The sequence below is a fragment of the Pseudorca crassidens genome, chromosome X, assembly GCF_039906515.1.
Source record: "Pseudorca crassidens isolate mPseCra1 chromosome X, mPseCra1.hap1, whole genome shotgun sequence".
NCBI classification, from domain to species: domain Eukaryota; kingdom Metazoa; phylum Chordata; class Mammalia; order Artiodactyla; family Delphinidae; genus Pseudorca; species Pseudorca crassidens.
In genome coordinates, this window is record NC_090317.1 from 40,206,331 (window position 1) to 40,220,032 (window position 13,702).

The window sequence follows — 13,702 nt, forward strand, 5'->3', positions numbered from 1 at the left end:
GGGGGTCTTCTTTATGAAAGAGAAAACAAAATACAACAACACACACACACAAAAAAAAACCCTAGAAGTGCTGTGGAAAGGATTTACACAAGTGAGAGCTCCTCAAGCTTAGGCTTCATTAGCTGCATAGGACAGCCACATCTGCTAGGCAAGTCACAAAATCTGATGAATGATTTAAAATTGTGCAAGTTCACTAAAGCACAATGAATATAATAACAACTGCTGGTACTATATAATTTTCTTCTTCTTTGAGTGGGATGGACTTTAATCCAGATGCTTTGGAAAGATTTCAAGCTCTTCAGATTTGATGCTAACAGCAGAAACCCAAACCTTAATAATTCTAATTGTCATCATATCATTCTACAAATAATGACTTACGTAGTACCTGCAACATAACGTATAAGTAAGCTTTCTGTTTAGGTAACTCTGCCTACTTGTGTAAATGACAACCTCTCTGCACCTCAGTCTGCTCATCTAGTACCTATATCATAGGCTGTTGTGAGGATTAAATGCATGTAAAAGCATTTAGAATGGTAGCTGACACATAGTAAGCACTTAATTAAATGCCAGCAACCATCATTTTCTACTTAAGAAAACCTAGTATCAAATTAAAATGTTATTATTTACATTACAAAGGAATCATTTTAAAATGATTATAGATTTTACCTATAAAATAAGCTTCTCTACATGTCACTTTAAAATGTTGGAATTACTAAAATTGTACATTTTTAGGAACATCACATATGCAGAAGGTGAGTGTGACAAAGGCAATGCTTTGTGTTTGCCACTCCATTTCCTCTTCATGGTCACATGGGAGACAAAGTGTCCTGGCCTCCCTTGTAGTTAGCTTGGGATCATGTAAATAAGTTCTGGCAAATGAGAATGTGAGCAGAAATGATGTGGCAGTTTGGGTCCAACAAAATTAAAAGTCAGTGTCTCCTTCATCTATTTCTTCCTCTGCCTAGACAACCCTAGAAGCCATTTGTTCCTGTTGGAGGTGCAACAGGATGGAAGCATGCTGGATTCCTGAATCACTGCTGGGGAGAAAGCTAATAACTGATTGCATCAGACTTGACTTGAGCAAGAAATAAATTTTTACTGTATTAAGTCACTGAGACTTTGGAATTGCTTTGTACTGCAGCACAGTCTAACCTATCTTGTAATATAGTGTGGTATTCCTGCCTCTGAAAATAATGTCGGAAACTCTGATTATCTAGAGAATAATAAAATTATTTCTTACATGTGTTAAAACCTTTCCACATCATGCTATGCTTCTGAAATGTTTATCAATGAAAACAATGCTTTCAAAGAGGTGGGATATATATATGTGTGTATATGTATATGTATGTATATATATATATATATATATATCCTTGTACTTCATAGTTAAATATAATACCAATTATAACACCATAACAGTATTATTCAATAAATGATTTGGGAACTATGGCTAATCCCTTGGGAAAACATTAAGCTGGATCCTTATCTCATTCTCTATACCAAAATAAAATTCCAAATGGATTAAAATTTTAAATTATAAAAATGAAGCCATATTATCAAAAGCAAAAAACCCCCCAAACAACCCAATTCAAAAATGGGCAAAGGACTTAAATCGACATTTCTCCAAAGAAGATATGCAAATAGCCAATAAGCTCATGAAAAGATGCTCAATATCATTTGTAATTAGAGAAATTCAAATCAGAACCACAATGAGATACTGCTTTAGGATGGCTGTTATCAACAAACAAACAAACAGAAAATAACGTGTTGGCGAGGATGTGGAGAAATTGGGATCCTCATGCATTGCTGGTGAAAATGTAAAATGATGCAGCTGCTGTGGAAAATGGTTTGGTTGTTTCTCAAAAAGTTAAATATAGAACTACCATATGACTCAGCAATTCCACTCCTAGGGATATTCTTAAAACAACTGAAAGCAGGGACTTCTTAAACAGGTACTTGAATACCAATATTCACAGCAGAACTATTCATAACAGCCAAGAAATGGAAACAACCCAAATGTCCATCAACAGATGAATGGATAAACAAAATGTGGTACATACATTCAACAGAATATTATTCAGTCATAAAAAGAAATGAAATTCTGATATATATTATAACATGGATGGATCTTGAGGATATTATACTAAGTGAATAAGCCAGACACAAAAGGACAAAACTGCATTACTTCACTTATATGAGATACCTAGAATAGGCAAATTCACAGGGATGGAAAGTAAAATAAGAGGTTACCAGGAGCTAGGGAGAGGGGGGAATGGGGAGTTATTGTTTAACAGGTATAGAGTTTCTGTTTTCAGATGATGAAAATGTTCTGAAAATGGGTAACGATGATGGTTGCACAACATTGTAAATGTACTTAGTGTAAATGTACTGAATTGTACAATTAAAAATGGTTAAAGTGGTAAATTTTATGTTACGTATATTTTACCACAGTACAAATTATATATGAGTAAAAAATCAAAGCTATAAAAGTATCAGAAAAACACATAGTGAATTAAAAAAAAATCTTGGACTGAGTGATGCCTTTTTGAGTATGACATAAAACCAGCCACCATAGAAATGAAAGATTGATATATTTGAGTACATAAAAATAAAATTACTTAAAATATCAAGATTTCCACTGAATAAACGTCAAACTGGTAAAAGTACTGCAACACACAATAAAGGGTAAATTTCTTCAATATGCAAAGAGAACTTACAAATTAATAAGAAAAAGAATGCTCATGGAAAAATGGAAAAAATAAAGCTAGCATAGACAGTTCATAGAAAGAAAAAATATAAATGGCCAATAAGCATAGGAAGATATTCAAGCTTAGAATAATTAAGATATGCAAATGAAGATAATGATATAATACTTTTTTGCCTATCGTCTGCCAAAGATTAACAAGACTGATAACACCTAGTATTTCTAAGGGTGTGAGTAAAGTGGCACTCTTTCTTTTGGTTAAAGTGTAACTTGTTATAAATGCATATATCTTTTGAGTCAGTGACATCTAAGAATTCATCCTACAGATGTGTAAGTGCACAAAGATTATATTATATACATACACACAGATAGATATACTCATTGCAGTACTGTTTGTTAATATCAAAAACATTTGAAAAAGAAAAAAACATTTGGAAACAATCTAAATGTCCATCAATAGGGGACTGATTAAGTAAATACAGGTATATCTACACAGTGGAATATTTATAGTTACTAAACGAAAAAGGTAGCTCTCTCTATACTAATATGAAAGTTATTCAAAACACAGTGTTACAAGGAAAAAGTAGGTTATGAGACCATGTTTACTATAATTCCATTTGTGTGTACTTAAGAGAGAGAGAGAGTGTATGTTTGTGTATGCGTGTGTGAGAGACAGAATATACTGTTATATGCAAAAATAATTTCTTAAGGATTCAAAGAATACTGGTTACCTCCAGAGAGTGGGTGAGTAGGTTGGCAGAAGGGGATGGACCTTCAAAGGCAGGGAGGGGAACTTTCACTTTTACCCTGTGCCTTTTGGTATTGTTTGAATTTTTAAATTGTGAACATGTATAGCTTTTATAATAAAAAAGAAACTAGTTCATAAAAATGTTTAAAAGATGATACCAATGTTATACTATAAGCCACTGCATTACATTATTCTGTATATTTTTATCTTTCAGTTTGTAATTATGGAGGGAATAGAAATGTTTTGAATCAGACTGATCTGGGTTTAGATCCTAGCTGTTATCCATGCTGGTGAGTCTCTCTGATTTTCAGTCTAATCATCTATAAATAGGGGATAATAATGTCTACCTTGAAAGTCTCTTGTTAGGATTAGTTGTAACTTATGTAAAATGTCCAGGCACAATGCTTTGCACAGAGCTAAACGGACACTATCATTATGTCATGAAAAATACGGTATTCCATGTTCAAAATGAATCACCTTGCTTTTGATCACATCACTTTTCTAGGGATTCTTGCCCTTCATGTCCCAAAATACTAACTGCTTCGGCAGAATGGTACCAGGTATTTTCACTTGACCATGTTAGTGACTGCTGGAAGACTACTGGCACTAGCAACTAGTAGATACCTGAGGATTTTGCCTTGATTTTTTATATCAATAATAACATACACATATAGCAGAAGAAACGTGACAGAAGTGGATACTGCATGAAGCAAGAACATGAGTGCACAAATATTTAAAGTACATATTAGGGCCCTAATTACGAAATCTGGGTTACTGTAAGTCTAAGGAGCTGAAATGTAAGAAGTAATACTGCAAGTTAACTAATATACCATCTTTAAAATGGACTGTGGAAAAATAAAAAACCTCATCTCTTACAAAATTAGATACTCAAGTTCAGTTTGCAGTAACCATTACTGCCAAAAGCTACTTCATCATCAGGTACAGCTCATAAGACTTGTTTAAAAACAACACCCACTCAAGGGTTTCATCAGCTTAGAAAGACGCACCACAAAAATCCCAAGATAATAAAGCCTTTCTTTAAAGCTTTTTAAAATGTAATATTCTTATAAGCTTGATGAAAATGGCTAGAAACTTTACCACATGCTTAGGAAATAGAAATGACAACAGAAAGTGAATAGGATAATTATAATTGGACACATAATTTTACTGGTATATAGAAATGATTTATAGTTCAGGATATTATGTAGCAGCCTAAACAATTAGTTGGTTGAAGGGTTTCACTACTGGGATTACATACACTCCTAGCAGCCCTGAAGAAATTTATTGCATAGCACTTGAATAACAACATTTATAAGAGAAAACAATTGTACTCTACTATACTATGGAGGTATTGAGATTTCAGGCAATTATAAGGTGAAAGGCCTGAATTAAAAGGAGAGAAGAGTAGAAGTTGCACTGCTCCATGTGCATACCACTTAGGTCTAATGAATACTTACATTTAAAAATGTATTATAAGAGAACATTCTTAATGCCTGCCTGGAATAGAAACCACTAATCTATCCAATTTTATTTAAAAATATATTCTCATTTATAAGTCTTTGGGTACTTTTACCTAATAATTCTTTAAACTATATCAAATGTTAAGGCTAGAACTATTTATATAATAACATCTTAAGGTTAGGACTGTTTGCAATATTAATTTTATTTTCTGAGTGAAAAGATCCTGAGATTGTCTTACCTGTAACTGCTTTTGGACCTTGAAATCTGTCATTGCCAGTTAATTCCTGTGGAAACACACAGCTGTAATTCATGCAGGTCAATAATGTGTCTATTTGAGATGTTCGGACATCTTCCGGAGAATACTCGGGAAGGAATGCAACACTGATTGCTCTCTCATGATTCAGACCTGTTAAAGAAAAATCACACTTTATTAAAAGTGCAGTGGGTTAGTACATGGTGCTAACGTGGCCAGATTTGCTGGTTTGATCCGCACATGTGCCAAATAGCTTCAAAACTGTAAAAAAAAAAACTTTCAAAACTAGGAACTAAACCCTTTCCTGTACAAACATTTATGAATACATGCTATTGGTTGATAGAAGAGACACTTTGGAGCAATCTATCTCCACCGCTGGAAATAACAATCCCAAATCTTTTAATATTGACAGAAGGCTTAAATTTCAATATCCAGAGGATAGCCTAGTCACATAAATGAAGACATGTAGGGTGTTTTCTTCATCATTCATGACAGGTGCCATTACAGGATAGGAGAATTCAGAGGTAACTACTGGTTCAATTACTGCAATTTGGACTTAAGGATATAAGACTCAAGCAAGGCCAGGGATGGTAGTAACAAGGTTCCATTTGTCCTCAAATATACAAGAAAAACTTTAATCACTCACCATTAGGGCTAGAAAAGGTTGCAGTATGGGGAAACAACCAACATGAATCCTGACCTGTGTCTGTTACTCTTTATGAGAGTCAATGTCAACTAGGGTGGATAAAAAAAGATTCCTAGAGTCAAGGGTTTGAGCTGGGTATTAAAGGATGAGTAACATTTAAATAGAGAGAAGGGTATTTCAGGCAGGACAGGGAGAAGCCAAAAGTAAAGACCAGAGTTAAGGAGACCATCTTGGCTGGAGCAAGGGTAAACGCACAGAGCACATCTTGAAAACTCTGAATTTCACCCAGTCACCCAAACCAGAAACCTAGAAGTTATCCTTAACTCCTCCCTTTCATTCTTCCCTGATATTTTAGTCAGCAAGTCCCGTAGATTCTATATCTCTCCTATTCAGCCCTATAGCAATGCTGAAGTATGGAGTAGGAGCAAATGGTAAGTAAACAAGTCCTTCCAGTTAAGCTGTAAACTGATCCAGAAATGGAAGTCTGTTCTTTTTTGTTTTTGTTTTTTGCAGTACGCGGGCCTCTCACTATTGTGGCATCTCCCGTTGCAGAGCACAGGCTCTGGACGTGCAGGCTCAGTGGCTATGGCTCACGGGCCCAGCCGCTCCGCAGCACGTGGGATCTTCCTGGACCGGGGCACGAACCCGCGTCCCCCGCATCGGCAGGCGGACTCTCAACCACTGCGTCACCAGAGAAGCCCTCGTTCTTTGATTTTATGGGCAAATGACACTAAGTTCCATAGCTTTAACTTAACGAACAACTAAGGGCTACTTAAAGCTTTTTAAGGATTACTAAAATCTGATATTCATAAACTAAAACAGTCATGCCATCTAGAATTTACTGTGGATTCCAATTCAGTATTACAAGTACAGCTACCTCAGAACTCTTAGCAATGCTGCAAAACTCATGTCAATGTGCACACAATGGCATCCCATTTCCTTGATTCTAATACCAAATCTAAGACATACCATCAATTTAGTAACAGTTTTTTAATGAAAAAGGAAATGCTGCATTAATGTACCCATTGACCATAAGATGCATTCCAACTTGCAAATGTAAAAAAAAAAAAGTATGCTTTAGAATTGAGAAAATATTAGAAGTTGGAAATCCTGATATTTTCAGGAAGATAGCTTCATTATCAGTGTGTCACTGATGCTATTATGAGTTGCTTTCTAAATTACAGAATGCTGTGAGTTTAGCTTCAACATTATTGGTAAAATTCATCATGAGTTGTTTGGTTAAAACTAGAGTTCAGAGTGCAAATGTATAAGTAAACATGCCTAGGGCCTCTGTACTTGATGTTCTTGTACATAGAATGTTCTTTCCCCAGGTAAACACACGGCTTGCTCCTTCACCTCCATCAGGTGTCTGGTGAAATGTTATTTTCTCAGGGAGACCTCCCTTGACAACTCTATTTAAAATTTAGCCCTTTCCTACAACAGCACTCTCCAACCCTTTTCTTCTAACCCTTATTACCATCTCATTTTACCATAGGCTCTGTTATCTGTTGCATTAACGCATGTAACCTCAGCCCCCAGAACAGTGCTGGGCATGCCTTAGGTGCTCAGTAAATATTTGTTAAATTGAGCAAAAGAATGTATATGTGTGTATTTTTAACCTATAATTTTCGAATATTAGACTTTAGGACATTTGTGCATTGTGTTCAAATATGAATTCATCCATATTCCCAACAGCAAAAGAGATGAACACAAACATCCTCCCCACAATGTACATGTATAATGCACTTCAATGGTGACTTACTGTTTATGTGTTACTTAGATAACTTACAACATACTATCTAGGTAAACGTGATAATATATGTGGACTATATTAAAAATTAGAGGCAGATATAAAATCAAACAAGCTCATATTCCTCTTTTGTAAAGTGTATTGTATGCAATTTATATATCTTCCTCTCAAATTCTTTGTTGTCACTGAATTTCTTTTCCAGTGAAAAGTGTGTGTGTTTGTGTGTGTGTGTTGCAGAGGAGGGCAATTTGTAATCCCAACACATAGCTAAGGGTACTTGGCATATACCATGTTTCATGGAATCTAAGATACCATTGATTTTTAAGATGATCATTATTTTATATACCACTAAGAAAGAAAAATGCTACCAACTAAACAAAGGCATGACATCGATTATAAGATCCGTATCAATTTTCAAAGATGTTAAAATATGGGGAAAAAAGTGTCTTACACTGATGAAATCTGATAGTAGCTACTTAAGGTTTAAGGATTAAATTACTTTTATTATGCAATGGAATAAGGGACAGAATTAAGGGGTGGCAACAGTAACCACCTCTGGAACCCATATAATCCAGTGTGCTGCTCCATTCAAGATACAATAATGGGAAGCATGCCAGCGGGACAGAATATCCTAAGGATATAGCCAGTTAGGGAACCAAGAGTGAGGGAACCCAGTGCTACTCAGTTAATGGTTCAAGTAGTCTTCAGTACGGAAGGAGGCATACCTCAGGGGTACAAATAATTGATCCTGAGCTTGCAGGCCAGTACCAAGGAGGGCAGGAATTATGTTGGCCTGCTTGGTTGCTTTAATAGGAGAAAAAAATCAAGGTAAGTAAAGCCTTATGATTTCCATGTTAACTATAGCATATTACATTACTTTGATGTTACAATTAATGCTATTAAAATTTTTAAATTATCATTTAAATGCATTTTGCAGAAAAGGAAAAGAACAAACCATATAAAAAATTTTTGACAAAAAATCTTTTGACAAAAAGTCTAGAAAATACTGTCTTGACAGCTCTCCTTAAATTATACCTATTGTTACTGGGGTTTGTATCTCTTGATTTCCAAGAGATAAACAGATGGCTTTCAGAGGTTTACTAAAGACTGGCTGAATATTTTCCTTATTGTCTAAGTTAAATGCAAATCGAAGAGGGAACTCTTAAGCTTTAACTGACTCAGCATTTCATGGGTAACTAAATTAGTGTTGGCAGAGTCAGTGATATACTAACACCATCTATGAGTCCAATAAAGCTTTTGAAAAATACTTTCTTATATTTAAAGTGAGAAATAATTCTTAAAATTGACCAATAGATTAAAAATTTTGTACCTGGGCTAAAGGCACTGAAAATTTAGTGTTACTCCATCCCAATATCTTCTCTTTGAAGTGTGTTATTACACTCCATCCCAATATCTTCTCTTTGAAGTGTGTTATTACATAATAGGCAATGGGCCGAGATTTTAGCACTTATTAATACTATCTACTTATTTGAGTCAAGTGAGATGGCATAGCAAGAATTTTAATACAAGAATTGGTACTTCTGAGATGGGTTTCTGATATTGCCACAGTACCCAGGTGGTTGTTGGGAGCCATTAGAATCGTGGGAGGTAAGATTACAAATTCCGTTCAGTATTTTCAATAATGATTCACCCTAGACCAGTCAGAGCTAATGACCAAGTAACAGGGTTATGGTCTGAATAACCTTTCTGGCTCCCAGAATAAGACACTTCAAAATTACTGGGTCCTCCAGAGATCAGCAAGATACAGCAGAGGGACAATAAACCACCAGAAGGTAGTATCAGTGTAGGCTGGACAAACTTCATGTTGGAAGAACTTTAAAAATCATACAGACTTATCTGCCTTGATTGGTTTAATCAGTTTCATCTAAAAACAGGAATCTAGAAGAGGGGTCAGCAAACTATAAGTTGGTGGGGGGAAGGGTCAAATATAGCCTCTACCTGGTTTTGTACAACCCATGAGCTAGGAAACTTTTTTTTCATTTTAAATGGTTGAAAAAAAATCTAAAGAAGAATATTTTGTGATATGTGAAAATTACATGCAACTCAGATTTAAGGGTCTAAAAAGTTTTATTCAAACATAGCCATGCACATTCGTTTACACATTGTCTATGGCTGCTTTCACACTAAAAGAGCAGAGCAATGAGATATCACCTCACACCTGTCAGGATGGCTATCATCAAAAAGAACACAAATAGGGCTTCCCTGGTGGCGCAGTGGTTGAGAGTTCACCTGCCGATGCAGGGGACACGGGTTCGTGCCCTGGTCCGGGAGGATCCCACATGCCATGAAGCGGCTGGGCCCGTGAGCCATGGCCGCTGAGCCTGCGCGCCCGGAGCCTGTGCTCCGCAATGGGAGAGGCCACAACAGTGAGAGGCCCACATATCGCAGAAAAAAAAAAAAAACACAAATAACAAATGTCGGCAAGAATGTGGAGAAAAGGGAACCCTTGCATACTGATGGTGGGAATGTAAATTGGTGCAGCCACTGTGGAAAACATTATGGTGGTTTCTCAAAAAAGTAAAAATAGAACTACCAGATGACCCGGCAATTGTACTTCTGGGTATATATCCGAAAAAAACAAAAACACTAATTTGAAAAGATACATGCACCCCAATGTTCATAGCAGCATTATTTATAATTGCCAAGATGTGGAAGCAACATAAGTGACCATCAACAGATGAATGGATAAAGAAGATGTGGTATACGTGTACAATGGGATACTACTCAGCCATAAAAAAGAATGAAATTTTGCCATTTGCAGCAACATGGATGGACTTGGAGGGCATTATGCTAAGTGAAATAAGTCAGATAGAGAAAGACAAATACTATATGATATCACTTACATGTGGAATCCAAAGAAATAAACAAGTGAGTGAGTATAACAAAAAAGAAGCAGACTCACAGATATAGAGAACAAGTTAGTTGTTATCAGGGGGGAGAGGGAAGGGGGAGGGACATTATAGGGGTAGGGGATTAAGACATGATTTTTAATCATGGCCTGGCTTTTACCTAGCTAGGGGGTTACGACTAGAAGATATCCAGGCTTCTTTTACCTTTAAAATTAAGTACCTCATTAGGAACAATCCTTTTTCTCCCTTCCTGCCAGAAAGCTCACAGAAAATTACCACCGAATGGTAATAATTTGTTATTTATAGGCACCTAGTAATACCTACTTTTTCTGTATCCTTTTAAATGCTCTGTTTTGTTTTATCCATACATATTTTCACTGTCTTTTATCCCTGTAAATCCACTTATGTCCTTGAAAAATGGTAGGATATAAAACAGCCCAATTCTAACATGGATTACAGCTGGTTGGGCAGAATGACAAATTTGCCTTCTTTATATCTGATTCTTGCTTTTAGGTGATGCATAGTAAAGCTACAAAGGTTCACAATATTTATAAGACAGCTGAGATGTTTAGAGGATCAGTGACATGTTGAAAAGAAGAGAAGTATTCAATTTCTGTGATTCCAGATGAACTCATGGTTTTCATGGTTACTTTTTGTGATGTATGAAAAATCTCCACTATAATTTTTGTTTCCTAGATATAAAACTAAGATTGATAAGTTACCCAAAGATAACAAGCAATGCAGTCTAGGAAAAAGAAGCATTTGAAACTTAGGTCTGAGAAGGTCTAACAGAGTCAATGGGAATTTATACTTTCCATAGATTATATACATATACACAATCACATGTATGTACATATTTACGTGTGAGGAAGTAGGGCAGAAGGAGTGGGAGAGAGTAAAGGGGAAACAGGAATCTTGATTAAGGGCAAGGTAATTCACTTCAGTACTGTAGGTGCAAAACTCTATGAAATGCATCCTCTTTCAGGCATTTAATTAATTTACTAATGGCACTTCATCATTCTTTCATTTTAAGGTAACAAGATCTTCCTTTCAAGTACAAATAAAAGCCTAGAGAGTAGCTCATTTTGGTTAAGATTTTATTTTATAATTAATTTTTGTGTACATTTTTCATTCATGAGAAACAAACTTTAAAAATAAATGTAAGTTGGGTTTCCCTGGTGGCACAGTGGTTGAGAATCTGCCTGCCAATGCAGGGGACACGGGTTTGATCCCTGGTCCGGGAAGATCCCACATGCCGTGGAGCAACTAAGCCCATGCACCACAACTACTGAGCCTGCGCTCTAGAGCCCGTGAACCACAACTACTGAGCCCGCAGGCCACAACTACTGAAGCCCACGAGCCTAGAGCCCATGCTCCACAACGAGAGAAGCCACCGCAATGAGAAGCCCACGTACTGCAACGAAGAGTAGCCCCTGCTCGCCGCAACTAGAGAAAGCCCGCACGCAGCAGCAAAGACCCAACACAGCCAAAATTTAAAAAATTAAAAAATAAACCTAAGTTTAAAAATGTGTTGACTTTAAATTTTTATAAGTTCTATAGCTACCTGTCAGTTTAGAACAACCTGAGAAAATCAGTTTATTGTCCCTTGTCAGACAAGATAGTTTTTTGAATAGCTTCCTTCTGTTCAACTTGTTACTTGAGAATTTTATTTTCTTCACAGGCTAAACAGACGTCTGTTCATAGGATCTTCTCTCAATTAGTATGCCTTTCTCTTTAACCTACATTTTACCCTTCAGTGGTTCAGATGCACTGAGAAAGAGGCAGAGAATATGAGCAAGAAAGTGGTGGCTAAAGGATAAGTGAATCAGTTTTAGAGGTAGTAGGAGAGTCAGGGCTAAGGAAAGTTCCCTTGGTTCCCATTCTTCTCTCCCCAGTACTTTCTAAGGACTTGCCAATATTTAAATGCCCACAATTAAAGCTTAATGTATTCCAGAATTAGTGCTCCATTCCTTTGGTTTGAGCCAAACAGGAGTTCTCCTTGGGCTTAACTTTTTTGGTGGTGGGGATGTGGCGCGCTTAATTTTTTAAAGCAAAATAGTATCATCTATATTTAAATTATGTCAAATTAACAATATTCAAAGAGAAGAACAGGTGACTTACCTAAGATGGTTACTTCAAAATGTCCAAGGACTAGGGCACTCTTAAAATCATAAAGATGTGGGGGTCTTCCTTCTTGTGGTATGTATTTTGCAGGCTGAGAATTATACTGCTGGGTAAGAAAATTTCTGTGTTCTAAAACAAATCTCCGTGGAATACTTTCAGGATAAATACAGCTGTATCGTAGGTGACTTATTAAGCCAAACTTCTTTTCTCTCCACATCTGACTTTCCCATTTATCACTTATAGTTTTTCTGGCTTTCCCTATGCGACCAGTTCTTGTCCTTTCTTGACCTGTTAAAGAAGCAAGATGAACACAATTGAGACCTATAAACTAACCAAATCAGGTAAATCACTACAAAACAAGCACAGATTAATGAGAAATAGCTTAATTAACTTTAAAAATCAACCACCTACAAAATGTAAACTGAATGTCCAAAAGGTAACTCTTATTAAAGTGAGGAAAGAACTAGAATTCACCTTCAAAATAAACTTTTACTCCAAAATATTAAAAAGTAATATTGTTTTTTCTGTTTCTGGAATTAACGAGATTTGTAATTATCTTCTTTATACTTTTCTATATTTCCTAAATGCTCTTAAATAAACAAACATTCCTTTTATATTCAGTGACAAATTCAAGTTAAGTAAAATTCATGAGAATAATAACCTTTAGAGATTGGACCTCCACACACTATTGGTGGAATTTAAGCTTAAAATAAAATTTTGTTAATCTTTGCTAAAAGTATCCTGAACACACACAGAATGCAGTCTATTTTTTGGATATAAGTCTCTTTCAAAAGGACCGTTGATATGATATTCCTTTCAGATATAAATAACATATGGAAAACAAAGAGGGAACTAAATTGAAATGAAAGACCACTTCAACTCTTAATTGTTCTCTATCATCAAGTCAGTTTATCATTTATGTACAATTTATCTAACATATTTAGTTTCTAAGGCAGAATATAATTTCCCTCTTACACATTATGACATTTATCCATTCATTCAATTCACTCAGCAAATAATTATTGAGCACCTATTATGTACCAAATACTACACTAAGGAATTTGCTAAAATAATAATTAAATAATACACCCTGGGAACTGAAGACATAGAGAAGAATCAGAAAAAAAAGAGATGTTGGAACTTCTC

The 13,702-nt window shown here is 35.7% G+C and overlaps 1 protein-coding gene across 2 annotated transcripts in view; it reads right to left on the reverse strand.

Annotated features, from left to right (window-relative positions):
* Positions 1-13,702, reverse strand: part of RADX (RPA1 related single stranded DNA binding protein, X-linked) — a 71,857-nt gene that overhangs the window by 10,982 nt on the left and 47,173 nt on the right. For both annotated transcript variants that reach the window (XM_067724633.1, XM_067724632.1), the window contains exons 12-13: positions 12,554-12,844; positions 5,152-5,319 (exon numbers count right to left, since the gene is read on the reverse strand). In XM_067724633.1, coding sequence (XP_067580734.1) covers positions 5,152-5,319; positions 12,554-12,844 — 459 coding nt within the window. The remainder of the gene's footprint in view (positions 1-5,151; positions 5,320-12,553; positions 12,845-13,702) is intronic.